General features: G+C 44.0%; 3 protein-coding genes across 3 annotated transcripts in view; 2 read left to right on the forward strand and 1 right to left on the reverse strand.

The window, feature by feature from the left end:
* LOC109878325 (citron Rho-interacting kinase) overlaps positions 1–26836 on the reverse strand; it is a 119281-nt gene that overhangs the window by 33041 nt on the left and 59404 nt on the right. Inside the window, exons 2-16 of the mRNA XM_031819239.1 lie at positions 16699–16810; positions 15575–15718; positions 13875–13994; positions 9897–10067; positions 9720–9773; positions 9468–9521; positions 8805–8945; positions 5490–5615; positions 4464–4559; positions 4121–4237; positions 3736–3845; positions 3424–3625; positions 2509–2706; positions 2332–2385; positions 902–1099 (exon numbers count right to left, since the gene is read on the reverse strand). Of these exons, the coding sequence (XP_031675099.1) occupies positions 902–1099; positions 2332–2385; positions 2509–2706; positions 3424–3625; positions 3736–3845; positions 4121–4237; positions 4464–4559; positions 5490–5615; positions 8805–8945; positions 9468–9521; positions 9720–9773; positions 9897–10067; positions 13875–13994; positions 15575–15718; positions 16699–16737 (1824 nt within the window). The 5' untranslated portion in view covers positions 16738–16810. The remainder of the gene's footprint in view (positions 1–901; positions 1100–2331; positions 2386–2508; positions 2707–3423; positions 3626–3735; positions 3846–4120; positions 4238–4463; positions 4560–5489; positions 5616–8804; positions 8946–9467; positions 9522–9719; positions 9774–9896; positions 10068–13874; positions 13995–15574; positions 15719–16698; positions 16811–26836) is intronic.
* On the forward strand, positions 19582–23062 carry LOC109873445 (uncharacterized). The gene is made up of 8 exons (XM_031815227.1): positions 19582–19599; positions 21108–21212; positions 21345–21411; positions 21622–21775; positions 22052–22088; positions 22196–22506; positions 22871–22949; positions 23012–23062. Exons 1-8 carry the CDS (start codon positions 19582–19584, stop codon positions 23060–23062), a joined length of 822 nt encoding a protein of 273 aa, XP_031671087.1.
* On the forward strand, positions 23036–26700 carry LOC116368732 (uncharacterized). The gene is made up of 3 exons (XM_031819246.1): positions 23036–25892; positions 26073–26154; positions 26313–26700. The coding sequence occupies exons 1-3, from the start codon at positions 23112–23114 to the stop codon at positions 26429–26431; spliced, it is 2982 nt and encodes a 993-aa protein (XP_031675106.1). The 5' UTR covers positions 23036–23111; the 3' UTR covers positions 26432–26700.

Genomic DNA, 26836 nt, shown 5'->3' on the forward strand with positions numbered 1-26836 from the left:
TTCCTATTTCCTTTGCTTGAGACAAACACTGGGATAAAAATATAGCTGCAGCAGCACCATGGTCCTCTGAAGTCCACCCATCCAGGGCTGACACGACCTGGGAACGATGCGGATGACACATCCCTCCCCCTCATGGTCGGTTCCCTCTATGACTTACATCTCTGGTTACACAACCACTAGCTAGGACAGAGAGACAGAGCTCTAGCTACTGAACGCCTACACACACCCCATCCCACAGGGGCAGAGCACAGCATCACACCCCCTCCCCCTCCCCCTCCCCTTTCTTCCAGTCTTCCTTCCTCCCTCCCCCCTCTCCTTCCTCCCTCCCTCCCCCCTCTCCTCTCCTCTCCTGAGCTGGAGATACATAACAAAAGAACAGTCAAGTATCTTCTGCCTGATTTATACTCTCTCCACTCAATCACATTAGCTGGTATAGTGTGTGTGTGTGTGTGTGTGTGTGTGTGTGTGTGTGTGTGTGTGTGTGCGTGTGTGTGTGTGTGCAAGTCTGTGTAACCTATAATTGATTGTTGAGGAGTATGGAGAGATGTGTGTGTCAGTTTGTGTGTTTGGGGGTATGTGAAATTAGATGTCTGTTAAAGAAAGAGAAAAATAGAGAGAGAGAGAGAGAGCTCTATATTATCCCAATTCTGTTAACATGTTAGAGTGTGTTTGTTCTATACGGTACTATGTACCTATGGTCATGAGTGAGTGTATGTGTCACACCTAGGGTTGCAAAATTCTGTGAACTTTCAATAAATGCCCTGGTTTTCCAGAAATCCTGGTTGGCGGTTACCAGATCTCCTGCTTATTTCCTCCTGATTCCGGGATCCTCAGAACAGGGATTTCGGGAAAACCAAGAAGTGTATTGAAAGTTAGCAAAATTTTGCAGCCCGAATCACACCTGTTTTTGGTTGTTGAGGTGCATCTCGCGGTCAGCCACCTCGTGGCGGAGGCGGTCCACATCCTGACCCAGATGCAGGCGGTCCTCTGTCTCGTCCGTGGCCTCGTCCAGCTGCTTGGACAGGTAGAAGTTCTGACGGTTCAGCTCAGAGTTCTCCTGGGTCAGCTGGGTCAGCTGCTCCTCCAGGTCTGTGATCACCTGAGGGAAGGAGGGTGGGAGACATATTATACTAGGCTCATTGCCAGCTTCTACACAATATTATATAATTTGAATGTATACTACTGCAAGATGTATTGATGTACAGTGTATTCGGAAAGTATTCAGACCCCTTCCCTGAGTCTCGAAATTGAGCTCAGGTGTATCCTGTTTCGATTGATCATCCTTGAGATGTTTCTACAACTTGGAGTCCACCTGTGGTAAATTCAATTGATTGGACATGATTTGGAAAGGCACACACCTGTCTATATAAAGTCCCACAGTTGACAGTGCATGTCAGAGCATTGAAAAAAATATCTGCAGCATTGAATGTCCCCAAGAACACAGTGACCTCCATCATTCTTACATGGAAGAAATGTGGGCCTCCCGAGTGTTGCATCGTTCTAAGGCACTGCGGAGTCACTACAGCCTGGGGTTCGATCCCAGGAGAACTTTCCAGAAGGACAACCATCTCTGCAGCACTCTACCAATCAGGCCTTTATCGTAGAGTGGCTAGACGGAAGCCACTCCTCAGTAAAAGGCATATGAAAGCCTGCTTGGAGTTTGCCAAAAAGTACCTAAATGACTCTCAGACCATAAGAAACAAATTTCTCTGGTCTGATTAAACCAAGCTTGAACTCTTTGGCCTGAATGATAGACGCCTCACAAGTCCTCAACTGGCAGCTTCGATAAATAGTACTCGCAAAACACCAGTCTCAACGTCAACAGTGAAGAGGCGATGCTGGCCTTCTAGGCAGAGTTCCTCTGTCCAGTGTCTGTGTTCTTTTGCCAATCTTAATCTTTTCTTTTTATTGGCCAGTCTGAGATATGTTTTTTTCTTTACAACTCTGCCTAGAAGGCCAGCATCCCAGAGGCGCCTCTTCACTGTTGACATTGAGACTGGTGTTTTGCGGGTACTATTTAATGAAGCTGCCAGTTGAGGACTTTTGAGGCATCTGTTTCTCAAACTAGACACTCTAATGTACTTGCCCTCTTGCTCAGTTGTGCACCGGGACCTCCCACTCCTCTTTCTATTCTGTTTAGAGCCAGTTTGCACTGTTTTGTGAAGGGAGTAGTACACAGCGTTGTACGAGATCTTCAGTTTCTTGGCAATTTCTCACATGGAATAGCCTTCATTTCTCCAAAAAAGAATAGACTGGGTATACATTTTTCATAACATCAACCTTAATACAAGACTAATTGAAAACAGAGAGAGAGAGAGAGAGGTGGCATACCGCACAGCTGTCTCTGAGGGCATCATACTTGCGCTGGATCTCGTCTCGGTGGGCCTACCAGACAGATAGAGAGAGGGACAGGTTTGGTGGCTGTACTACAGTACTTCATCATAGCATAGTAATAACATGAGTAATAACAATAAACTGTTACAGTATGTATGTCCCTCTTGCACTCACTCTAAGAACACAGATTTCCTCCTCAGCCTCAGCGGTGGTGTCCTCGAGCTCTGATTTGGCCTGCTGCAGCTGACTCTCCAGAGATTGGCGTGCCGCTTGTAGCCCACTGATCTGAGAAACCCTCTCCTGTAACGACAGAGTCAGCTCCGTCACCTGACTCTTGATCTCCAGCTTCTGCTCCTCATGTTCAAGGCCCATCTAACGACATGACGGACACACAGAGAGAAGGGAGAGACAGAAAGGGGTCAGGCTGAGGAAGGAGAGAGTCAGAGAGTTGAGTAACCCAGAGGGATGACAGAGTCAAAAAGTTGAGTCATCCATAGGAATTATAGAGTCAGAGAGTAGAGTCATCCAGAGGAATTATAGAGTCAGAGAGTAGAGTCATCCAGAGGAATTAGAGTCAGAGAGTGGAGTCATCCAGAGGAATTATAGAGTCAGAGAGTAGAGTCATCCAGAGGAATTATAGAGTCAGAGAGTAGAGTCATCCAGAGGAATTATAGAGTCAGAGAGTAGAGTCATCCAGAGGAATTAGAGTCAGAGAGTGGAGTCACCCAGAGGAATTATAGAGTCAGAGAGTAGAGTCATCCAGAGGAATTATAGAGTCAGAGAGTGGAGTCATCCAGAGGAATTATAGAGTCAGAGAGTAGAGTCATACAGAGGAATTATAGAGTCAGAGAGTAGAGTCATACAGAGGAATTATAGAGTCAGAGAGGTGAGTCACCCAGAGAGATGAGATAATCAGAGAGATGCTGATCTGGCAAAACAACTACCGACATTTCACCCTACATGACCCCCTATCTGGCATCTCTCTCTGCCAACCCCCGACATCTCCTCTGGCTACTTCCCGCACTCCCCTCTCCTCCTTCCTGTGACACTAACCATTCTGTCCTCTCCTTCCTTCTCTGCCCTCCTCACCTCCCCCTCTCCTCCTTCTCTCCTCTCCTCTCTCAGCCTGTTCTCCAGCTCCAGCACTCGGCTCTTGTTGCTCTGCTCCTGCTGACTCATCTTCTCCAGGTGCTCTTCCAGCTTGGCATTCTGGGCCTCTAGTTTCCCAGCCTGAGACTCCAGGTAGAACTTCTGTTGTCTCAGCTCCGAGATCATCTCCTCTTGGGCTTTCCTGTCAGGCCCAGACAGATAAACAAACACGCAGCACAGTCAGTATCACTGTGTGGCGAATCCTCCTAACTAATTAACCAACTAACTAACTAACTAGTCCACAACACTCACATGTTCTTCTGGGTGTAGATGCTGCTGTTGGCTGCCAGTTTGTTGGCCTCAGATAGCTCAGTAATCCTCTGCTCCAGGCTGGCCATCTTTGAGTCCATGGCATTTATGGTCTGGGATGGACAGAAGAGTTTCAACACACATTTACATGCAACCTCAACATGTCTGACAATTTGCAGTACATTCATAATGTTACCTAATTTATAAAATGCTCACTACTATTGTCAAAACAAAACAGTACATGTCCAATATATGACAGTTGCCTTGCAACAAGTTCTTGCTTGTTTGAAATAATCCAAGTCAGTGTGATTAATGTGAAAAATAAACCAATTCAGTGTAATGTGAAAATAGGCCTGGCCACATCCTAACTCGGCTGGCCAGCTCTTACCGCCTTCTGCTCACTGATGATGCTGCACTTCTCCTGGACCTCCTCCTCATACTTGCTCTGACTGGATTCCAGCATCTCCTTATCTGCCATGCCTGCCTTCATCTGGTTCTCCAGAACCTGGTTAATATAAGAGAGACAACACAATATCAACGAGGCTACAGCTCAGGATCAAGGCCCAGTCAGAGTTTTCGTGACCAAGGGACCTGCCCAGGAAAAACTCTGGGCCCTAGTTAAAGCCGACAACATCCCCTAACAGTGTGAATACACCAGTAGTCCTTAATATGATACTCTCCTGAATGGGTGTGCTAAACAGGAGAGAGACGTTGAGGCTCTGGAGCTCTACCTTGATCTTCTCTTCATAAAGCTTCTCCTTGTGCTCCAGGTGGGTCTCCACGCGTTGGGCTGTGGACTGGCTCTCACGCAGACTCTCCTCCAGGTCCTATGCAAACGAACACGTTAGAGTACATTGTTTATTCAGCCTTATCACATTAGGACACAACGCCATGATATTATGCAGTAGAGCAAGGATAAAATGTACATAAAAAAATCTCAGGCAAAATAAAAAATGATAGCTGTGCCACCAGAGACTCTGGGTTCGCGCCCAGGCTCTGTCGTAACCGGCCGCGACCGGGAGATCCATGGGGCGACGCACAATTGGCATAGGGTCGTCCGGGTTAGGGAGGGCTTGGCCGGTAGGGATATCCTTGTCTCATCGCGCACCAGCGACTCCTGTTGCGGGCCGGGCGCAGTGCGCGCCAACCAAGGTTGCCAGGTGCACGGTGTTTCCTCCGACATATTGGTGCGGCTGGCTTCCGGGTTGGATGCGCGGTATGTTAAGAAGCAGTGCGGCTTGGTTGGGTTGTGTATCGGAGGACGCATGACTTCCAACCTTCGTCTCTCCCGAGCCCGTACGGGAGTTGTAGCGATGAGACAAGATAGTAGCTACTAACAATTGGATACCACAAAATTGGGTAGAAAAAAGGGAGTAAAAATTCAACAAAAAAATTTAAAAATATATTTTTTAAAGATATGTGTTCACAATCTGTCACTTTTGGGTCTGAGACAGAGAGAAACCACGCTGTGAATGACCCCCAGGGAGTGAGGGTTGAATCCTAATGTGAGACCATCACTGATGTCAATGGGAGATGCTTGAAAATTACACTTACGAACGCAGATCTCAAGTTAGGATTTGGCGCAGACTGAATAATAAGGTGAGGGAGTGTGAGTATGTGTGTGTATCTAAGCGAGTGTGTGTATGAGCAGTGAACACACATATGTCCTGGAGGGCTTGTGTGATAATCACTCCAAAGAAGGGCATAGTTGTGAGGGCCAGAGGGGGGCTGAGGGCCCCTCTTTCCCCTCCCCTTACCATGATTTGATCCGTCATCTGCTGGATCTGCTGGGCCTTGCTCTGCATGTCCTCCTTCAGCTTACTCTCCCTGCGCTCAACTATCTCCAGCCTCTTCACTTGGCTCTCCAGGGTCCTCCTGCCATCCTGCACACAAACACACACACACCCACCACTCAGGCTAGAGAAAGTCTGCTGCCACCAGTAAAAGTGAGTTTATCCAGCTCTCTTTTTTTCAATGAATCCTTTCTTTGTTGTTGTAGTTGTGGTCTGATCAGTCAGTACTGGGGTTGTTATGGCGACCACATTACCGCCACACCCGTGGTCACCAGTCATGATGGCAGTCAAATTCCATGTGACCGTCTAGTCACGGTAATTAGGCTTCTCCAAGCTCTGATGCTGCTGATGGTCATTTGATGCTGCTGATGGTAGACTACCAAACTTGCTAACTGCCTGGTACTCAGCACTCTATTGCCCCTCTAATTACTCTGACATCAATGAAAATGTAATCAAAAATCTAATCAAACACTTCGTGAGAGCCCATGAGCTAATGTTGCGCAACATTTCTATAGGCTACACAATTGCATTAGAAAAAAAGAGTGATGTTCTCTATTTTAAAAAAAGGAGGCTACAATAAACTTTCTATAGGCTAGGCCTACTATATTTATTTTTCAACTTTTTCAACTTCCTCACATTAAGCACATTGCTTCTCTTTACAACAGGAGCATAGCCTACTTGGCTGGCATGAAAAGGAACCACAAGAAAAGCATCCTCCATTCGTTATTTAAGTGCATAGATGACATGCCCAGCTTAAGGCAAATAGCGCATGCTTTTTTTGCAACTTTTTCAAATCATAGTTGCACAGCTCATGTAGCCTAGCCCATATGCCTATATGTTTTGATACCGTTTATATCACAACTAAAGTGGCCAAATAACTTCTTAAAATGAACCACATGAATCTGCTTTAGGGGTGTAGAGCCTAACTGGCATACATAAGCAGCAGATGAGTTTCAAGTTTGGGGAAGATCATTTCCAGAGTAAGGTATTACATGCATAATTGATTTGATTTGATTTGATAATCGCATTTGTGGTCACTTTTGAGAATGGTGTTTTCCTGCTAATGGAACATTTCCGCTTACAGCCTACTGCCCTGTGCGCATTCCAGCACTTATAATGTGACAGTCCAGCCACAGTGTCAAATTTCAAAAAGGCTTTACGGCGAAAGCAAACCATGCTATTATCTGAGGACAGCACCCCAGCAAACATACACATGAAAATCATAATTCAACCTGCCAGGCACGACACAAAGGTAAGAAATAACATATAATTCATGACTTACCTTTGAAGATCTTCTTCTGTTGGCATTCCAATATGTCCATTAAACATCACAAATGGTCCTTTTGTTCGATTAATTCTGTTGTTATATCCCCAAAATGTCCATTTATTTGGTGCGTTTGATTCTGAAAATACTCCGGTTCCAACTCGCGCAACATGACTACAAAACATCTAATAAGTCACCTGTAATCTTGATCCAAACATTTCAAACAACTTTCCTAATAAAACTTTAGGTATTTTTTAACATAAATAATTAATACAATTTAAGACGGAATAAACTGTGTTCAATAGCGGATAAAAACAAAGTGGCGCGAGCTTTCAGGTCGCGCACCCCAACCACAACAGTACACTTCACTCGACCCTCGTTTTGAACTGCCCTACTTCTTCATTTCTCAAAGGAAAAACATCCACCAATTTTTAAAGACTGTTGACATCCAGTGGAAGCGATATGAACCAAGCAAGTGCCTTAGAAATCTAGTTCCCCATAGAAAACCAATTGAAAAGAGAGTGACCTCAAAAATAAAAATTCCTGGATGGTTTGTCCTCAGGGTTTCGCCTGCCAAGTAAGTTCTGTTGTACTCACAGACATAACTTTAGAGTGTTTTCTATCCAAATCTACAAATATATATGCATATCCTAGCTTCTGTGCCTGAGTAGCAGGCAGTTTACTTTGTGCAAACTTTTCATCCGGACGTGAAAATAGTGCCCCCTAGCCTTAAGAAGTTTTTAAGCTAAATGTGCTCTTCGGTTGTCTCAGGCTCATTGCTTAAAACCGTTTTTTTGATGCTAGTGGTTGTATTAATTTGGGATCTATCGCATCCCACAACTGTCCCAGACTGTTTGGAATATTTATTTTCCCACAAAATAGAATACGTCTACTTTTGTACTATGGGTGATAGTAGGTTGTTGCTTTTGCTAGCAAAGGCTAGTGCTTTTGCTGTTCGCTAGGCCTACTCATCTTGTTGACTGACAAAAAGTAAATCTGGGCAGTTCTTCCAATATCTTCAATATGCACCTCGGAATTGCACAAGGACACGCCGCAGTTGCGTCCCGGATGTGTCTGTCTTCACTTGTAGCTCACGTGACTGAAAGCCATGCGAGTGAGAGGTGCCTCCGCACGCAGCGGGGAGAAGAGAATTATAATTATTATATTCAGCCCAAGGGCACAACGACCACTGGCTGCAAATGCATAGTTTTTTTTTTTGGGGGGGGGGGGGGGGGGGATTATGGCCACACAATGGGGATGCAGCCGAGAAATTCGAGGCATTATCAAACGCTTGTCAAATTGTGAATGAAAGACTGATGAATGGTGTCTGCGCAAAAAAAGAAAGTGGAGCTCATGCTTTTCATGCGACTTTTTTAAATTTTAATTAATCATTAGTGGCATCATGCAGCCTTAGAATGTATTAAAAATCTAAACATATAGCCTAACATTTGTATCACAACTAAAGTTACATAAATAACTATAAAAAATGCATATAGGATTACCTGTTTCTTTTTGTTAACCGTTCAACACAGAATGGCTGTGGAGAAAATATCCTTTCTATTTCCTTCAGCGTTGTTCTATTGTATTATTCATACTATAAAGTAATATAAAATAATGCCACGGAATTCTATGCAAATTTTGTCTGCTAAATAAACTAGTGTAGCACACAGCCACATAGCATAGCCAGATCAGGGCCTAACATAAGGACAGCGCAGAGTACGCTATTATGTTCTTCTGAAATAGACTGCATTTTAGTCATATCATATTCCTTTAGACCTGTCTAAAATAAATAAGGGATTTATTGGGAAGGTTTAGGCTATACTACATGGATTTATTAGACTTTTTTAAATGTAGATGTTCCAAAGGTCTGCATCAGTGGCTTGTATGCTATGCATGGAAGCCAGGAGATGCTAAATGTGTGTATGCTAATTGCGGGTCAATTGGCAGTTATTTGCTAGACAATCGCAGGCTGACAAAATGTCATGACTGCCACAGCCCTAGTCAGTACTGCATACCTCTGTCTCTCTTAGGCGTCTCCGGAGGCTGTCACTGGAGTCCTCCTTGGTCTGAAGCATCACCAGCTCATGTTCCATGCGCTCCTTAGCCACCCTGATACTATAGAGGAGATCTGTGGTCTCACTGCTCGCCTTCACTGCCTGTGTTATTGGCCGGGGAACAACAAAGACTTTCTGTCACCTATCTGACATTTACATAACTTTAAACTGTCATATTTTAAGCTCTGCGGGCTTTATTGGTAGTTGCATGCATGAATAGCCTAGAATACTGGGTGAAAATGTGATTGATTGTGCCTCTAAAATATGTGCCCATACAGCCTGGAGAATTCCATTAGGAAATGGCTTTAGAGTTATTTTGAAAATGTCTTCATTTAATGTAGTCATTGCTATAAAACATATTACGTAGAGAAACCAACATTGTCTGAAAAATATTTTGATAGCTGGCAATTAAGCAGAAACTGACAAATTATGATTTTAGATACAGTTAATTTATTCTCAGGTCACAATTCAACATCTGCTTTACAGGACAATGGAGGAGTTGACACACATAATTAGCAGAGAGAGAGGACTTTCACATGTCTGTGTTTGATACGCATCTATTCTTCCCTTAAAGCACATGCTGAATATGAATTATCCATGAAGTTTTCAACAAAAATATTCTACCTTGGCAAGCTTATATTGGAGATCCTCAATTTTCACTTGCTGTTCAGCATTGGTCTGAAACAGAGAAATAGAGAGAAAAACATTTTAAGCTAAATATTTCACAATCCATATGAGTTCAGTCCCAAACCATCTTCATGGTTTCATTCATGATGGGATAATTTGTCTCCTAACCACTGAACATTACTTGAAGGAAAATATACTGTATGACCATCCAGGGCGTCAACAGGAGATCCACATGGACCGAAGTTGTACCTTCTCCAGCTTTGACAGAAGCTCCTCTGTATCAGTTTTTCCTTGCTCCTTGGCCTGTGTGAAAATAACCAGAAAATCAGTTAAACCTCCTGCTTTCAAAACCAACAAATGCCTTTCAAGTTCTCTGAATGTGGGTCAGAGTCAAGAGATCAATATCAGAGTCAATAGTTACAGCACCTTCTGCATCCTTTGTTGACAGTCTGCTGCTTTCCTCTTCAGCTCTTCGCTGGTCTGACGGGACTCCTTCAGCTCCGACTCATACAGGTCGCTACGACGACGGGCCGCAGACAGGTCCTCCTCCAGCTGCCTGATGGCCACGCGCATCTCCTCCAGCTGGGCATGATACTCCTGCAGAGGGATGAGAGAGGAACGAGGGATGAGAGAGAGGGATGGAGGAGTGCAGAGGTGAAAGATATAAGGAAAAGGATAAATGACAAAAAGGTGAATAGAAAGGAACAAATGGGAAGCATCCCAGAAAGAGATTAGACATGAGAGAGGGAGTGATGCGGCGGAGTGGTACAAAGAATAGACAGAAGAGGATATACGGTATAACAGAGTCTTTTGAACAAAGAGTTATGGAACAAGAAACGTTGTGGCAGAGAAAAATGCACTAGCCAAAGTCATTTAGTGTCCCTGTCTTCTAAGGGTCGAATGATGATTAGATACGGCTAGCAGCCTTCCATTCCACATCGTGGCCGAGTCACGGGGCATGCAGCAGTCCTGATTATCAGGCTGGTTAGGACTAGCAGAGGCTAATGAAAAGTAGCATGACCCCGGTGCCTGGGGAGAGTGAAAGCACCCTGATGATGGAACATGACAGGTGCAGCAGATAGCATCAGCAGCACCAGCCAGCACCTCGTCAGTCCCCTTTCAATTAAAAGTGCTCCTCCTGTTTCCATTCATTCAAACACTGCTAAGTGCCTGAAGCGTGTCTCCAAGGACGTCCGCCTGTCATCTACAGTAAGTGACAGGCAGACACCTCATGAGTCATGAAACATTATAGTAACACACATTTTTTAAAATGTTGCATCCTCTAATTTAGTGTGCATTAATATGAAAGACAAAAGAATGTCTTATTCAGCACAATTTAAGTTTGGACCTCCTTTATAACGTTAAGCGTTTGATATTTAAGTGAATGATGATTGATAAAGGCTAAATATACATATCTTTTTTAATTGTCATTGTCAATTACAGTTCATTACATATCCTAGGTATTGAGGAAGAAAAAGGCAAACAGTAAATTAAATGTATAAACGGAACGCTAATTGAAAGTTCTCACATTAGCCATATTTGCATCAACTGAATAAACCTGACACCACAGGGACCTCTCATTTAATCTCTTTGAAGAATACAAAAAAAATCCATTTCAAGTGGGAAAAGACTTAGCGGTGTTTTCGTCAGCGAGCTGATTCAGAGCCCTAGTTCCTCAGTGTCACCAGTCCACCAGGTCCTTGACTGGATCACAGAAACTCTCTGGCAGCCCTAAACATAAGTCAGCAGGAGAACTGAACTAGGCCAGGGCTTTAGCACAGAGCTGAGTGGTACCCATGGAGAAGGATGGAGTGAGCCAGGGGCAGGAAGGAAGGGATCAGATTAGAGAGCGGCAGAGAAAGAGAGGGAATACGGGGTGAATACAATAGGTGTGTGCATGCCAGAAGAGCTGATTCAGAGTTTTCATGTGAATATACTCAATACACTCACACACACACGCATATACACACACATGCACAAACACACGCACACACACACACATGCGCGCACACACACACTCACACAGGGAGTGTCTCCCTATCGCCCTTGCTGACACACTCCATCTGGGCGCTTCAAACACAGTAGGTGTAACCCTGACAGGGAGAGTGACAATTCTACTGTAACCTCTTAGGATGGGGAGACTAATCCATGGTCCTGAGGAAAAAAACACAACGGCTTTGCCTATACCTCTTCCCACTGCCTTACAGAACAGATTTATCCTTCCTTTCAGTCATCTTTAGACAGGTTTGTCTGTGCCAGAGGTACATTTGCTGACAAAGTGGTCAAATAAAGCTTACTTTAGGTAGGTACTAGAACTGAATTAAACCTACCTATCCACAAATACAACACTGAGAGGTAGAACACTTGTCTTATCCCAGTTAGAGTCTGTCAGCATGTGTGCTGTGTATGTATTCAGTGAAAGGGATCTCTCTTCCAATTAGCCGAGCATTTTGTTCTCACTGGTTCACAGAATTACATCATCTCCGTGTACTGACTATCTTGCCATGGGTTTCTATTTCTCCTGTCACTGAAAAGCTTTTCATCTCTCATATCCCCAATCGTCTATGTTTGTTGAGCCAACACTACATAAATTGTGCATGAATTTGTATAAGTTACAGACTCGTAAAACAGCGTGTGGGAGAGAGACACTGTTTAAGACAAGACCTTATGCAGCATACAGCTGGGTCAAAATCAAACAGGAAAGAACTTTTGAAAATATCATCTAGCATGACTTATTCTCATGCATGACAATAACTTTAACTAGAAGTGGGTCAATAATTTCCATTGCTAATTTCCAGGTTTGCATTAATAATAATTATGATAATAAATGCCATTTAGCTGACACTCTTATCCAAAGCGACTTTTACCTATGGGTGGTCCCGGGAATTGAACCCACTATCCTGGCATTGTAAGCTCTACAAACTTAGCAGACCGGTGCGCTGTATCAGTGAGTGGTAAGTATACCATCCATGGACGACCATGGATTGGCTGTGAAGACTACAGAGCAGTGTAAATGGCAGTGAAGGGATTAACAACAACACTCTAGTTCCCATAATGTAAGATCCAAGGCCCCCATCGCCTCATCACGACAGCCTGCCCACTGCATCAGCAGCACTGCACACTCTCCACTTCTAGGTATGGATGATTCACATTGCCATGGCAACCATCGCACTATAGAGCTTGTGCCTGGTAACCAATGCCAGCAACTGCTAAGGGGAACAGGTTGTTTTTCTATGACCTTTTTTTGGATTCTGCTCTGTGGTTTGGAGGGGGGGGGCATATATTTTATGCTGTTTGCTGTTCTCTACTGTCAACCTCTCAATATCCTAATTCTCAAACCTTCACCGAATTAGATCATTGTTTATGTGCGCACACACACACACAGACACACTATTTGGATAATGGTTGTCTCAGTGTAAATCTGTCCTTCCTCTACATTACTCTGTTGATCAGCAGAGTTCAGGAGACACTGCATCACTCCTGAGAGTAGCGATGGATAGATACACAGGAGACACCTTGAAGTACTGTGGCACTGAGCTATGCAGAGGCATGCTACTATCAGAGAGATGTCCACTGAGCCTTTTTCATGGTTAGGACAGGTCAAATGCATGAGAGTGCATTTGGGTTCATGTCCACTGTTAGAACAGCATTCTGCAGACTGCTAGGAAAGGCTCAATGTTGATACTCACGGAAGGTAATCGCTACTATTACTTCTATTGCTATCAGACTTCTATTATGTGGCACTCAAGCCTTGTTATAGTTTTCTGCCTTACTCTGATTATCCTTATTCGATAAAGGCAACGAAACCACATTATTAACACAAATTCATCTGAATAGGGTTCCAGCAGTCAGGAATCCTGAGCCAGGGTGTTTAATAGTACACTGGCTACACCTGCACAGGGAGCACTGAGCACGGAGCATGGAGCAAGGAGCACGGAGTAGGGATCACGGAGTAGGGATCACGGAGTAAGGAGCAGGGAGCAGGGACCAGCGAGCAGAGAGCAGGGAGCAGAGAGCACAGAGAAGAGAGCACGAAGCAGGAAGTAGGGAGCACAGAGAAGAGAGCACGAAGCAGGAAGTAGGGAGCACAGAGAACGGCGTAGGAGGCAGGGCGATGGGAGCAGGGGGGAGGCCTCAACACCCTTTTCCTCTGTAATTAACATGGCTGTAGCAGGAGTAGCACTCGACTCACACACCACAGGGATGGGCAAGGTCAGGTCAACCCAGAACTGTACATTCATCCACAGCACTCTGGATAGAAGCTAGAAGGATAGAAGGATCAGCTTACCATCCCCAAATCTTAACCCTAAACATTATAGTTTAGGGGCAACTTTGTGCAACTCCCTCAACAACCCACAAACCCTGCCAGACCTCTGTTGCCCCACAGGAGGGGCTCTCCTCTACCTGTTCTTTAATCTCCTGCAGCTTGTTGCTCTGCTCCCGGATGCCGTGGAGGAGCTGCAGTGCCTTGTCGTCTTCCTGGGAAACCTCCATACGGGCCTGCTCCAGACTAAGCTTCAGACTCTGAAACACACACATACAGTGCATTAGGAAGGTATTCAGACCCCTTTACTTTTTCACATTTTGTTACGTCACAGCCTCATTTTAAAATGGATGAAATAGTTTTTTTAAACTCATAAATCTACACACAATACCCCATTGTGACAAAGCAAAAACAGGTTTTTAGACATTTATGCAAATGTATATATATTTTTTATGGAAATATTACATTTACATAATTATTCAGACCCTTTACTCAGTACTTTGTTGAAGCACCTTTGGAAGTGATTAAAGCCACAAGTCTTCTTTGGTATGATGCTACAAGCTTGGCACACCTGTATTTGAGGAATTTCTCCCATTGTTCAGGTTGAATGTGGTGCGTCGCTGCACAGCAATTTTCAGATGTTCGTTCAGGTTCAAGTCCGGGTTCTGGTCGGGCCACTCAAGGACATTGAGAGACTTGACCCGAAGCCACTCCTGCATTGTCTTGTCTGTGTGCTTAGGGTCGTTGTTCTGTTGGAAGGTGAACCTTTGCCCCAGTCTGAGGTTCTGAGTGCTCTGGAGCTGGTTTTCATTAAATATCTCTCTATACTTTGCTCTCTTTATCTTTCCCTCGATCCTGACTAGTCTCCCAGTCCCTGACACTGAAAAACATCCCCACAGCATGATGTTGCCACCACCATGCTTCACCATAGGGATGGTGCCAGGTTTCCTCCAGACATGTTGCATAGCATTCAGGCCAAAGAGTTCAATCTTGGTTTCATCAGACCAGAGAATGTTGTTTCTCATGGTCCGAGTCCTTTAGGTGCCTTTTGGCAAACTCCAAGCGGGCCGTCATGTTCCTTTTACTGAGGAGTAGCTTCCATCTCTACCATAAAGGCCTGATTGGTGGAGTGTTGTAGAGATGTGGAAGGTTCTCCCATCTCCACAGAGGAACTCTGGCGCTCTGTCAGAGTGACCACCGGGTTCTTGGTCACCTCACTGACCAAGGCCCTTCTGCCCCGATTGCTCAGTTTGGTCAGGTGGCCAGCTCTAGGAAGAGTCTTGGTGGTTCCATACTTCTTCCATTTAAGAATGATGGAGGCCACTATGTTCTTGGGGACCTTCAATGCTGCAGAAATTGTTTGGTGTACCTCGACACAATCCTGTCTCGGAGTGCTACAGATAAATCATGTACAATCAATTGAAGTTACTACAGGTGGACTCCAATCAAGTTGTAGAAACATCTCAAGGATGATCAATGGAAACTGGATGCACCTGAGCTCAAAATCGAGTCACAGAGCAAAAGGTCTGAATACTTACGTAAATAAGCTAGTTCTGTTTTTAATTTTTAATAAATATGCTAGCATTTCTAAAAACCTGTTTTCACTTTGTCATTATGGGGTATTGTGTGTAGATTGATGAGGGGGAAAAATGAGATAATCCACCTTAGAATAAGTTTGTAATGTAACAAAATGGAGAAAAAGGGAAGGCCACACCCGCACACACACACACACACACACACACACACACACACACACACACACACACACACACACACACACACACACACACACACACACACACACACACACACACACACACACAGATTTTGGGCCACTCACGTTACACTCTGTGATGTAGGTAGCCAGGTCTTGCTCCAGGATGGTCCTCTGTGTCTCTGAGGCTTTCAGCTCCACATCCTTCTGCTGCAGTACTGACTCCAAATCAGACATCTTACTCTGGACTAGAGAGATCTCCTGTTCCATCTGAATACAACAACATGTAGGACGTTACCACGACAGCATAATTTGTCCATTTCAGCATTAGTTCATTTTCCCAATGTCAATTGATCTCTTGCAGGTGACCGAAACGTTATATTACCGTAAGAAACATGTTTTTTTCTGTTTTTTAAACATAGTCATTTATGTAAACATATTTTAAGACTGCAGTGAAATGCAATGGACTGAAGTTGATTGTGATCAAATGTAAAAGCATCTCATTGATCACAGCTGTTGGGGTTGAAGAAGACTGTGTGGTGAAAACATAGATGAATCATTGCTGCTGGACTTCACAGGATAACACATAAAAGACAACAGAACATTATGTAAAATAAATCACCATTGCCAAACCTCCTTTGAACCAAGCCACAAATAAGAAATGGTGAGGTAAAAGATTAAGCTATAGGAAGTTATTTCTGCCTCACCTAAGCTAAGCTGCTCATCTCAGTTTGCATATGTGGTTTAAGAGATGAGCCAGTAGGGTGATGGATGGATGTAATTAAAGAAGCCATTAGAGCCTGTGAGGAGCAATGAGAGTCACATAGGCAGAGCCGCCAACCGAGACAGATACACAATCACAATGCATACCAGGTGGTATAGAACACATACAGTACAGGAGTACCACTGACACAGTCACAACATAACACGCAGAAAAGGGTTATGATATAGAGTCACAGCATTGAGTAGCAACACAGGGCACAAGAGACATGTAAAGTGACAACAGAGTACAGTACATCACATAACAACAGCTCAGCCTCAGAGCAGAGAACCATCAGGCAGTCACAGTACATGAACCGTGTCATGTTAACACAGATGAGTACAGAATCATGGAGCACATGAAACTAACATAAACAAATAGGTACAGCACATGGTACAGAATGTTCCTGTGACATAGACTCACAGCAAAGACTATGACAGCAGGCCAACTGATAGACAAACACAGAGTAACTTCACAGACCTAAGAGTACCTGTGACATGTGTTTTGTATCTCTCAATGTCCTCTGCATTTAGTGTATAAGAGTTTGTTTCAAGGGAGCAGGACAGGTCTTATCTAGAGAGCTGAGGGTTGTAGCCACTAATCTGCAGGGGGAAGAAAGAGCGTGGGAGAGAGACAAATGGCAGCACACACTTTATAGGCTATACACAATCTCTCCTGAAAGCTGTGGGGCTGACTCAAACCATTCATTTACAGCTTTTATCTTTTCATGTCATACTGCTGTACCAGACCACCTTTTACAGTTGTCAAATGGGAAATTATTATCTCCATTGAATCTATGTTCAATGTTGTAATAACACTACATACAAAGCATCCAGAAAGTATTCAGACCCCTTCCCCTTTTCCACATTTTGTTGTTACAGCCTTATTCTAAAATGGATTAAATAAATGTTTTTACTCATCATTCTACACACAATAACCCATAATGACAAAGCAAAAACTGTTTTTTAGACAGTTTTGCAAATGTATTAAAACATTTAAAAACAGAAATACCTTATTTACATAAGTATTAAGACACTTTTCTATGAGACTTGAAATTGAGCTCAGGTAAATCCTGTTTCCATTGATCATCCTTGAGATGTTTGATTGGTTCAACTGATTGGACATGATTTGGAAAGGCTAACACCTATCTATATAAGGTCCCACAGTTGACAGTGTATGTCAGAGAAAAAATGAAGCCAAGAGGTTGAAGGAATTGTCTGTAGAGGTCAGAGACAGGATTGTGTTAAGGCACAGATTTGGCGAAGGGTACCAAAACATTTCTGCAATATTGAAGGTCCCCAAGAACACAGTGGCCTCCATCATTGTTAAATAGAAGCAGTGTGGAACCACCAAGACTCCTCCTAGAGCTGGCCGCCAGGCCAAACTGAGCAATCGGGGGAAGAGGGCTTTGGCCTGGGAGGTGACCAAGAACCTGATGGTCACTCTGAGCTCCAGAGTTCCTCTGTGGAGATGGGAGAACCTTCCAGAAGGACAACCATCTCTACAGCACTCCACCAATCAGGCCTTTATTGTAGGAATTCCCCAGGCTAACTGTTTAGGCCCCTAAACCTTTCTCAATTTTTAATAACGACATGCCACTGGCTTTGCACTGTAAATGATCTCTATAAAAAATAAGAATATTCCATTTCCTGAACGTATTCTTCTGGTTACATATTGTAGCCTGCATAAGAATTGGTATAAGAAGAGAAAGCCCTATACAAAAGCAGTTTTTTTAGTGCTATTCATAATCATAATGAATAATGAAACTTTGTATTCTAATCAAACAATTAAGGTAATTAAACAATTAAGCTAATCAAGCGAAATGCAACTAATAGAGAATTCAAAAAAACAAAACATCCATTTCATGCCCACGTTGAGGGCTCACAATGAAAAAAATTGTAATCAGACCAAGCCAAAGACTAGAGGCTCAAGTAGCACAGCACTCCACGGCAGCTCAAACTTCCATGCTGTATATCTTGATGCATGCTCCTTACAATACAGAATCACAAACATAATTAGCAATTCAAAAATGCTCTACTTTGAGAACTACTTTTAATCACAGAGTGGAAAACATAGAACCGTACTGTGTGTATTCTGGAATAAGGCAAACCTATAAATAGAGTTGGAGTCTGAGTGTGTGTACACACAGCCACCTCTTTAACCACTCTTCAAAATATTTGGCAGCCTTTGAGATGGAGAGGCAGGAGAATAAGTGACAGAACAAGAGTATAATAAAAGCATGACTTCTCTCCCACTCCTGCTCACAGCAGCAGTGCAGTGGAGTATCTTCAACACGCATAGGCCCAGGGGTTTCATATCACATATCACACATTTCATATCACATTCCATGATGCAATGGAGAATACAGAACAATAACCAACCCCCACAAGATAACACTTCGCACATCACAGCCAAACATCATGTATCATGAAGAGGCATGTCTGTTCTCCTTACCTGATGCCTTGTCACGGACCTGCTGTTTCAATCCTTTCTCTCTCTCTCTCTAACACTCGCTCTCTAACCCTCTCTCTCTCTAACCCTCTCTCTCTAACCCTCTCTCTCTAACCCTCTCTCTCTAACCCTCTCTACCACACATGTTGTCTCGTCCCCTGAATGTTCGGCTATGAAAACCCAACTGACATTTACTCCCGAGGTGCTGACCTGTTGCACCCACATTATAATTTGCTGGTGCATAACATTATCTCATATCACATGCATGGCAAGACATGATTGATGTAATTAGATGCCCTGGAGAGATCCCACCCTCCTTCCCCAACACATGTAGAATGCTTAGAAACCACCAGAAACCTGTGAAATAGATCAACAGATGATGTTTTATCTCCTCTCAAGGTCTGTTGATTTACAGTATCTCAGAATCAGGAACTGTCATATCCCATGTGATATGTCAAAACAAGTTGATGCATGTGTTATCATGGTGCATTGGGTTTGTATTTGTATTTATTGTGGATCCCCTTTAGCTGCAGCAGCTACTCTTCATGGGGTCCAGTAAAATGTAGGTAGTTATACAATTGTAAAAACATTCCTATACATTCACAACAGATTTCACAAAATCCATGTTCCTGTTTGATTTTGGGGTAGGCTGCCAACAGCACGTACTGTGACACTATGATATGTATTCTGATCAAGTCAACAATACCTCTAGGCATATCTGACGTCATGTATTTGATATCTTTATGTGAAGGTTAGTGTCCATATTGACATCAGTTCATTGTGTTTGAGGACGGTTCACTGAAGGGGTTTCGAGGGATACGATTAGATTAGACTAGTTTAACAGTTACAGAACAGCTACAGTAGCCTATCAGAACAGCTGCAGTATCAGAGGCGCAGAGCCTTAATTAACGGGCTACACAAAATGGCTGACGACAGCCAGGTAAGGTTAATTTTAGCCTACGTTTAACGAGCTTTACAGTTGTCCTAATTACATCTTGTTCCAATGGCAAGTCTGCCTTAATTAAGTGCAGAAACGATGGTTGATATTAGAAAATAAGTATTGGAAGTTTAGGCAAGTAATTCCAATTGTAGCATTCGCGCCATGGAGGATTGTGCAGGCCGGCAGGTTGCTACAGGATCCTAGTATCATGTATGTTATAGAGATCAGATCTGGCTGACTTTTGCACCTACACTGCTCATTGGCTGTCCATAATGAGCCCAGCGAGCAGGATGTGTAGCTGGGCTCTGCAATAATTAGCTGCCAGAGCAATTACAAATACCTTTTCTTGTTTTAAAAGCGTTATTACAACTAGCAACATGACAGACAGTCACCTCTAAGCAGGACTCAGTAGAAACGCTATGTGTTGGATTTGTCCATGTCTCGCTAAATTAACCTAGCTACCAGAACAGATGTGGAGAATTTATACTACAGTGTTAAGGGATCTCTCTGAAGGTTTTAGATGATACAATGGTGCTTCGTCCTCTGGATGAAGAACCATACATCTCGGCTTGGCTTCATTGCATTATTATTTGGGGAACGTTGACATGCCATTTGTGTTGACGGATGGATGAAAATAATGTAATTATAGTATCGTTATACATAGGTTAGCAGACAAATCGGCATGAGATACCCATAGAACTGAGCCCTGCTCCATTTCAGCACCATGCCGTGGTCTCAGGTGCTGTCCAGACTCGAAACAACACAGCACCATGGCACGGTCCCCTGACGCCAAGAAACGTGTCAGCACTATGCAGCGGACAGCTCCATAGTGCTGAAATAGTTCAAGCCCCCTAGAACGTCATTGATTTTAAATTATTCTAGGTGCAAGTGGTTATAATTTATTGCATGTCCTAGTTTTGCAGCTTTGCAACCTCAGAATTATAGCTAATGGATGGCAGCGAGTTACGTTTTTGTGCATGGCGATGAATGAGGATGCTTGATAAACCATAAATTAAACGCAAAAACGTGCACTTACAAATATTTTCGTTTGGCAGAACTTTGACAAGCTATGATCTGTTTTCAAATGACATTGACAGTTCATATAGACATTAGACTTAGGCCTAATTGTGACATCATGTGTGTATGTCATCTTTGAAGAATGCCCTGGTTTGAGCCAATCGGTATCGAGTATTCAACAATGCTTTGGCATAATTCACTTCAGTTGTCTGCCGATGGTTCACTGATGTTTTTTCAAAGGAGGTATTAGTATTTCCTCTAAACAGCCTACAACAATAAGCTACACATCATGTCAGATGACAGCAAGGTATGGTTCATTTAGCCTATTTTGAGTTTAGAGGAGAAATTACTAACAATATAGTAGGTCACTACCAAAGCAATAGGTCTCAATGGTTTGATCCATGGACTGAAATCTGACCACTATTGCCGTTTTGTTTAAAATAGGAGCGAGTAAGTTGTTTCACAAAGTCACAACCTCATTTATCCACCAGAGCGTGAAATGGGAGGATCCCCCGGATGACCAAAATAAGGTTGTGGGGAATATGAAGGATGAAACAGAGACACATGAGACCAACAAGAACAGGACAGGAGGCAAGGTAAGACATATGCTGTCCTTTACACATGTTCTGCCTACTTAGGCATCACTAAATCCTAGCCTTAAAGCATTAGGAGGAGACGCTACACTGACCTTAGATCTGCTATGAGACCTATAATCTGTTGTCATGTAGGCTAAACGTAAGTCCAGTGGCCGTGCCAAGAAGACTTCCATGGAGGAGGACAGCAGCATTGGTGCAGGTCCGAGATTACTTCATGTTGGGTGCAGGTTGTGTTCAAATTCATCAGCACTGATCTGAGAAGATAGTATCTATATAGGTGAAAGCAATATAGTGGAGGCCCGCAGAGAGATGTGCTTTTACCTGTCCAGTGCAATCAAATCACTAAAGGTGAAGGAAATTAGGGATCAAGTTCAGATTCAACTTTAGATTTCTCTTTGCGGTTTCCCAGAGTCTTCTCAGACACCCGGGTGTGGTTTCCGGGAAAGGGAATCTATCATTGAGCAGCTGGAGAAGGAGGCTCAGAGGACTCTAATGCCTTCTCTCAAGATTGAGACATGCTGTGCCCCAATCCTCCTCTCCTTCCTGAGGAGTCTAACTGATGAGCAAGTCCCATGTCTTTTTCCAACCTCACATAAAACAACTCTGAATTTATAGTCACAGTGCACCTTCTAACCACAAATGGGATTTTAGACACTACACCTAACATCACTGTAACCACACCCCTAACTCTTCCTGTAAATCAAGAACAAAATGTCACATGTACTTGCTAATAGCTTAATTAAATACACGTTCATTTTCCCTAACATGGCTATCTAGTCTCCACTAACTCAACATCAGTGTGCAGGTAAAATATGTTTCCTTTCTTTTCTTTTCTCTAGCCAATGGAGAGTGATTCAGCATGGCATGAAAAATAACGTAAGTCTCTCCACATAAGGTTCTGGTCAAAAGTTGTGCGCTATATAGGGAATGGTGTCATGGAATTGCTTGATTGACAAAAACATTACTCTGTTTGTTGGCCATAGCTCACATTCGAGCAGCTCTCCATGCTGTGTCTGAAGATTGTTAAAGTCGTGACCCAGACAGCCCTCCGCATTCTCCTACCAGCGCTAGCTCGTATCATGGGGGTGAACCTGAGGAGTGGGGCAACCTCCCCAGAATCCCAGTGCTCTCTGACAGGGTCTGAGGATTCCTTAGGCAGTCTGGATGAGAGAGAGAAAAGGCTGCTGACCAGTGAGATGAACTACTGGACTAAGGAGAGGAGGAGGAATGGCAGTGCAGGGTGCCGCCATAAATCCACTCGCAGAACCTCATCACCATGCTGTTCGCCTAAGAGGTATGTTCACAGCAATATTTCAACTTAATAATTGCAAGACCTGACCCATACTTATCATAAATTATTAACTTGGAATTCACACCTTGTAGTTTTAAGTTCTGGTCACAAATGTTGCCACTGAGTGGGTGGGTCCAGGTGAAAGTTATTTTTAACTGGGTAAGCCATTAAGTCATCTATGAATAAATAGATCAGGTACATGCCTTTCAGAATTAATCATATTCTGATGTCGTACAAACATAAAAATCAGGCAAAAAATCGTGTCAGTTGGCTTTAGGCTTCTAGAACTACGGTGGTATGAGAAGTAAACCATCAGTGCTCTAATTTGGTTATTGGCATAAGTGGTGATTGTGTGTTTATCTTCAAGGTCCCAGACCTCATTGCAGAGCTTGCCTGCAACTAGAGAGGCTCCCCTCGTGGAGGAGCCTCTGAAGGCTCTTTTTGGGGTAACGGAAGAGAGCCTCCTGATATCCCTGGTTGAGGGTCACTCCAACCCCACCTCCTCCAGCTCCTTCGATTTGAGCTGTGCTATCGTGGGAGAGGTAGTACACCAGCTTAACTCTGGCCTCTCAGTGGCCATTCAGGCCAGCTCGGGGAGTTGCCCCCCTATGGACAGTCAGGACATAGCAGCAGGCAAGGAGGTCATTCGGGTAGTCTCGGTGCAGATCCTGGCCGAGCTACAGAGCCAAACGTCTGAGCCAGAGTGGGTAGGGTTTATCGAGCCCCTCATGGACCCTGTGACCGATGATGTGCTGGATGCCATTGTCGGCACAATGGACAAAATGGCACAGGACTTCAACATCCTATTGGATCTGGCCAAGAAGATGACAATCTTGGGGTCTACATTTCTGACCAATCTTCAATGTGACCTTGATGTTGAGTGTCCATCTGGGAAAGAAGGGACCACTCACTTCCTCAAAGAGACTGGATCCTCTACCAGTGTGGTGGCCAGAAAGATTCAGACCCTCTCTAGCCCCGACTTTCAGTCTAAAGCCCTGAAGGCGGTGAGCACCATCCTTACAAGGAAAGTCAGCAGCTCTTCTGGCATGGCTCCTTCCTCTAGGCCTTCTAGTGCTGCTCCTAGCCTTACTGAAGCTCCCCTGAATACCAGCTGCATAGCCCTGACACCTGTAACCTCCACTGCCACAGTGATTGTTAAGGCATTTGTGGGAGGCATGGAGACGATAGCATCATTTGAAGGCACATGTGAAGCAGTTGATTGGCCAGTTCCTGTAAATGACCACAAAACAGGATCTTCACAGATGATAACCTTCTCTCTAGCCCGCACACTCTACGGCCGTATACGAGCAAAGCTGAGGGACCTTTTAACCCTATCCGCACGAGAAGAAGGTGTGGCTAAGGATGCTTCTCTTCAGGAGTCTTCAGACACCCTGGAAAAGGCAACTGTTTCAACTGTTGAGGTCCAGTTACCCAGCACCGAACTTAGCAGAGTTCCCAGTGAGAGCCAACCAATACCAGCTCTCTGTCTCTCCAATCTGGATACCAGTACTGAAGAAGTTCTTAGCAGTGTTTTTTCCATCTACAAGTCAGAGTTATCAAAAGTGGAGAGTAAATCCTTGGCCGTTGTCAGTTCATCTGATGAGTCCCTAGAGGCTTGTTGGTTTGTTGATAGTGTCCTATCAAAGCTCGATGACTATACTATTTCCCAGTCACCCTCACCCAATGAAGACTTGAGCGTGAGTACTCAATATTCTCAACTGAGCTCAGAAGAGAGTGTCAGAATCACAGAGTCCTCTACTAGTCTGATTCAGAGCATTAAGAAGCTCTCTAGCAATGACTTCCAGACTCAGGCAGAAGAGGCAGTGAGTAAAGTGCTGATGAGATCCAGTCATTCCTTTATCACACAGATCAGCCATACTGGTCTTCAGAAAAGTCTGCAGGCTGGCTTATCATCTAGCTCACCATCAGAGATCCATGTCCTTTCAGAATCCATGTCCTCCATGTCCTCTGAGAATACAGCCTCTGGATTAGTGGAAACCTTTGTCAAAGGAATGGCGACTATTTTCCAGAAAAATGAGTCCACTGACACTGTGCTACTGGAAAGAAGTGGGAGAGTTTCGCAGTGCTCCCACGGGGGCTCCCAACTGGATGATACTGAATTGAGTGTTAAAATATCAGAGGAGAAGCTTTGGTCAACAGCTAAGACCATCTGCGTCAGTATGAAGAACACACTTAAGGATTTCTTCACAGGGCTGAAGCCACCCGGATCCGAAAGGACAGAAAATGCTTCTTCCAAAGAGACCCTTGGGGAAATCCTGGTTGCTATCCAGAGTGAAATCTCAAACTTAGGGCGAATGAAGGATTCCAGGGAGCTCCTTCAGATCAATGATATGGTAGGAACTATACTGAAGGAGGTTGAGAAAAGTGAGGATGACAGTGAACAAGTCTGCCAAGACATCCCTAGAACCTGTTCATCTTTGTCCACTTCTTTAAATGGTCGTAGTTCCTTGTCCAGCTCTTCAAAGAGTCCTAGGTCAGAGTGTGAGTTAGAGATCAACCTCCCTGGTACTCCCATCCCTGACGAAGTGCCTTTTGATCTGACCTGCCCCATCGTCAGGAGCTCCTGCATCGACACCAGGGTCTCTAAAATGCCAGAGATTTCTTCAAGTGACCTAAAGACAAAGATGATGGCACACACAGATGAACCCCTGCATCGTAACAGTCCAATGACTGACAGCAGTCGACCACCGAGTGCTAAAGCCTCTTTTCGATCCTCCACTCCGTCTTTCACCAGCAAGGGAACCTCTTTGGTACCAAAGGGAGATGGGATTGACATTGAAGAGAAGGAGGAGTGTATCCCCAGCAGCTCTGGCCATCTGAGGGAGCTCTTAATCACCCCGGACATCAGCAGTGCCACTGCATTCCCACTGCAGTACTTGATGGACTCCAGCAAAGATGATGGCATCTGTTTTGTCACCATACTGGTGATAAGGTTGCTATCGGAGATCAGACCCTCAGCCCTAGATGGACCCTCCCAACAGGTAGCAGATCTGACAGAAACATCCCAGCAACTCATCAGACAAGTCCTGTCTGAGTTCTGTGCTGCATCTAGATTCTCCAGAACACAGGCATATTCCCAGAACCTGAACATCCAAAGGGTGTTCAGAGGTGTACATAAAAACCTCATGGAGGAGTTTGGCTCTTATAACACCCTGCAAGCAGCTATTTCCTCCCAGGACCCTGCATTTGACAGAGTCCTGGTAAAGTCCTTGACCCAGCAGCTGGTACAGGGATGCAAGGAGGCGTCAAGACCAGCTTCTGCTGCAACAAACCCATCAGACCAGGCTGAGACAGAGAGGGGGGCTGAGCAGAAAGCAAGAAGGAGCTTCCTTTGCTTTTCAATGACCAAACTCAGGATCAACTTCAAGGTATAGCAGGGAGTTAGCATTTGTTTTTGGTTCCAGTTAGGTGCTGATGTTATTGATATGATAAGACCAATACATGAGATAAATATGTTTTATTAATCACTAAATTGTTGCCTTGGATTCAGAAGTGTTCCATTTATTTATTTATTCTCTGTACCATTTTCTTTACCTTTCTTCTGTTAGCGTTCCAAGAGAGGAAACAAAAAGGACTGCCATTCAGTCCAGGAACAGACTGAGATTCCCTCTACTGATGGACATTGCATAGGTAAGGACTTTAGAGCTCTGCTATAGCTTGTAGTTTTGTTTAGGTGTGTGTTAGAAACATAGGTATGCCTACCAAACTCATAGCACTGTTATTTTTCAACGTTACTATACTGCATCTCTCTCTCTCTCTTACCCCATCCATTTCTCTTGTGTTTCTAGCTCCAGTTGGAGAGGTTTCTCCCTCCATATCTCAGCCTGTCAAAAAACGATCCTTGATTGTCAGGGTCTTTTCAGCAATGATGAAGCCATTCAGGCGCTTCACCAAGAAGAACCTGTAACCTGTTACGCTGCATGAAGAACTACTTTTGTAACAGCAAGACTTTTGACAAGAGGAATTTCTGCATGTCTACCCTTTCAAAGTATATTTGATCAAATAAATGGCAATGATTTTACAAGAATTTCAAGTGTTTTGGAAGATTAGTAAAACTGAAGCAGCTTTTCTCAGAGAAATGCACTAGTTCCCCCTTGGTTATACATTTATTGTGTAGTTTTTGAGTTGGCAGGACTTGGGGCAGCAGGTAGCCTTGTGGTTAGAGCGTTGGGCCAGTAACTGAAAGGTTGCTAGGTCAGATCCCTGAGCTAACAATGTAAAAATATGACGTTCTGCTCCTGAACAAGGTAGTTAACCCACTGTTCCTAAGCTGTCATTGTAAATAAGAATTTGTTCTGAACTGACTTGTCTA

This window comes from Oncorhynchus kisutch, linkage group LG3 (genome assembly GCF_002021735.2).
Source record: "Oncorhynchus kisutch isolate 150728-3 linkage group LG3, Okis_V2, whole genome shotgun sequence".
Lineage (NCBI taxonomy): Eukaryota > Metazoa > Chordata > Actinopteri > Salmoniformes > Salmonidae > Oncorhynchus > Oncorhynchus kisutch.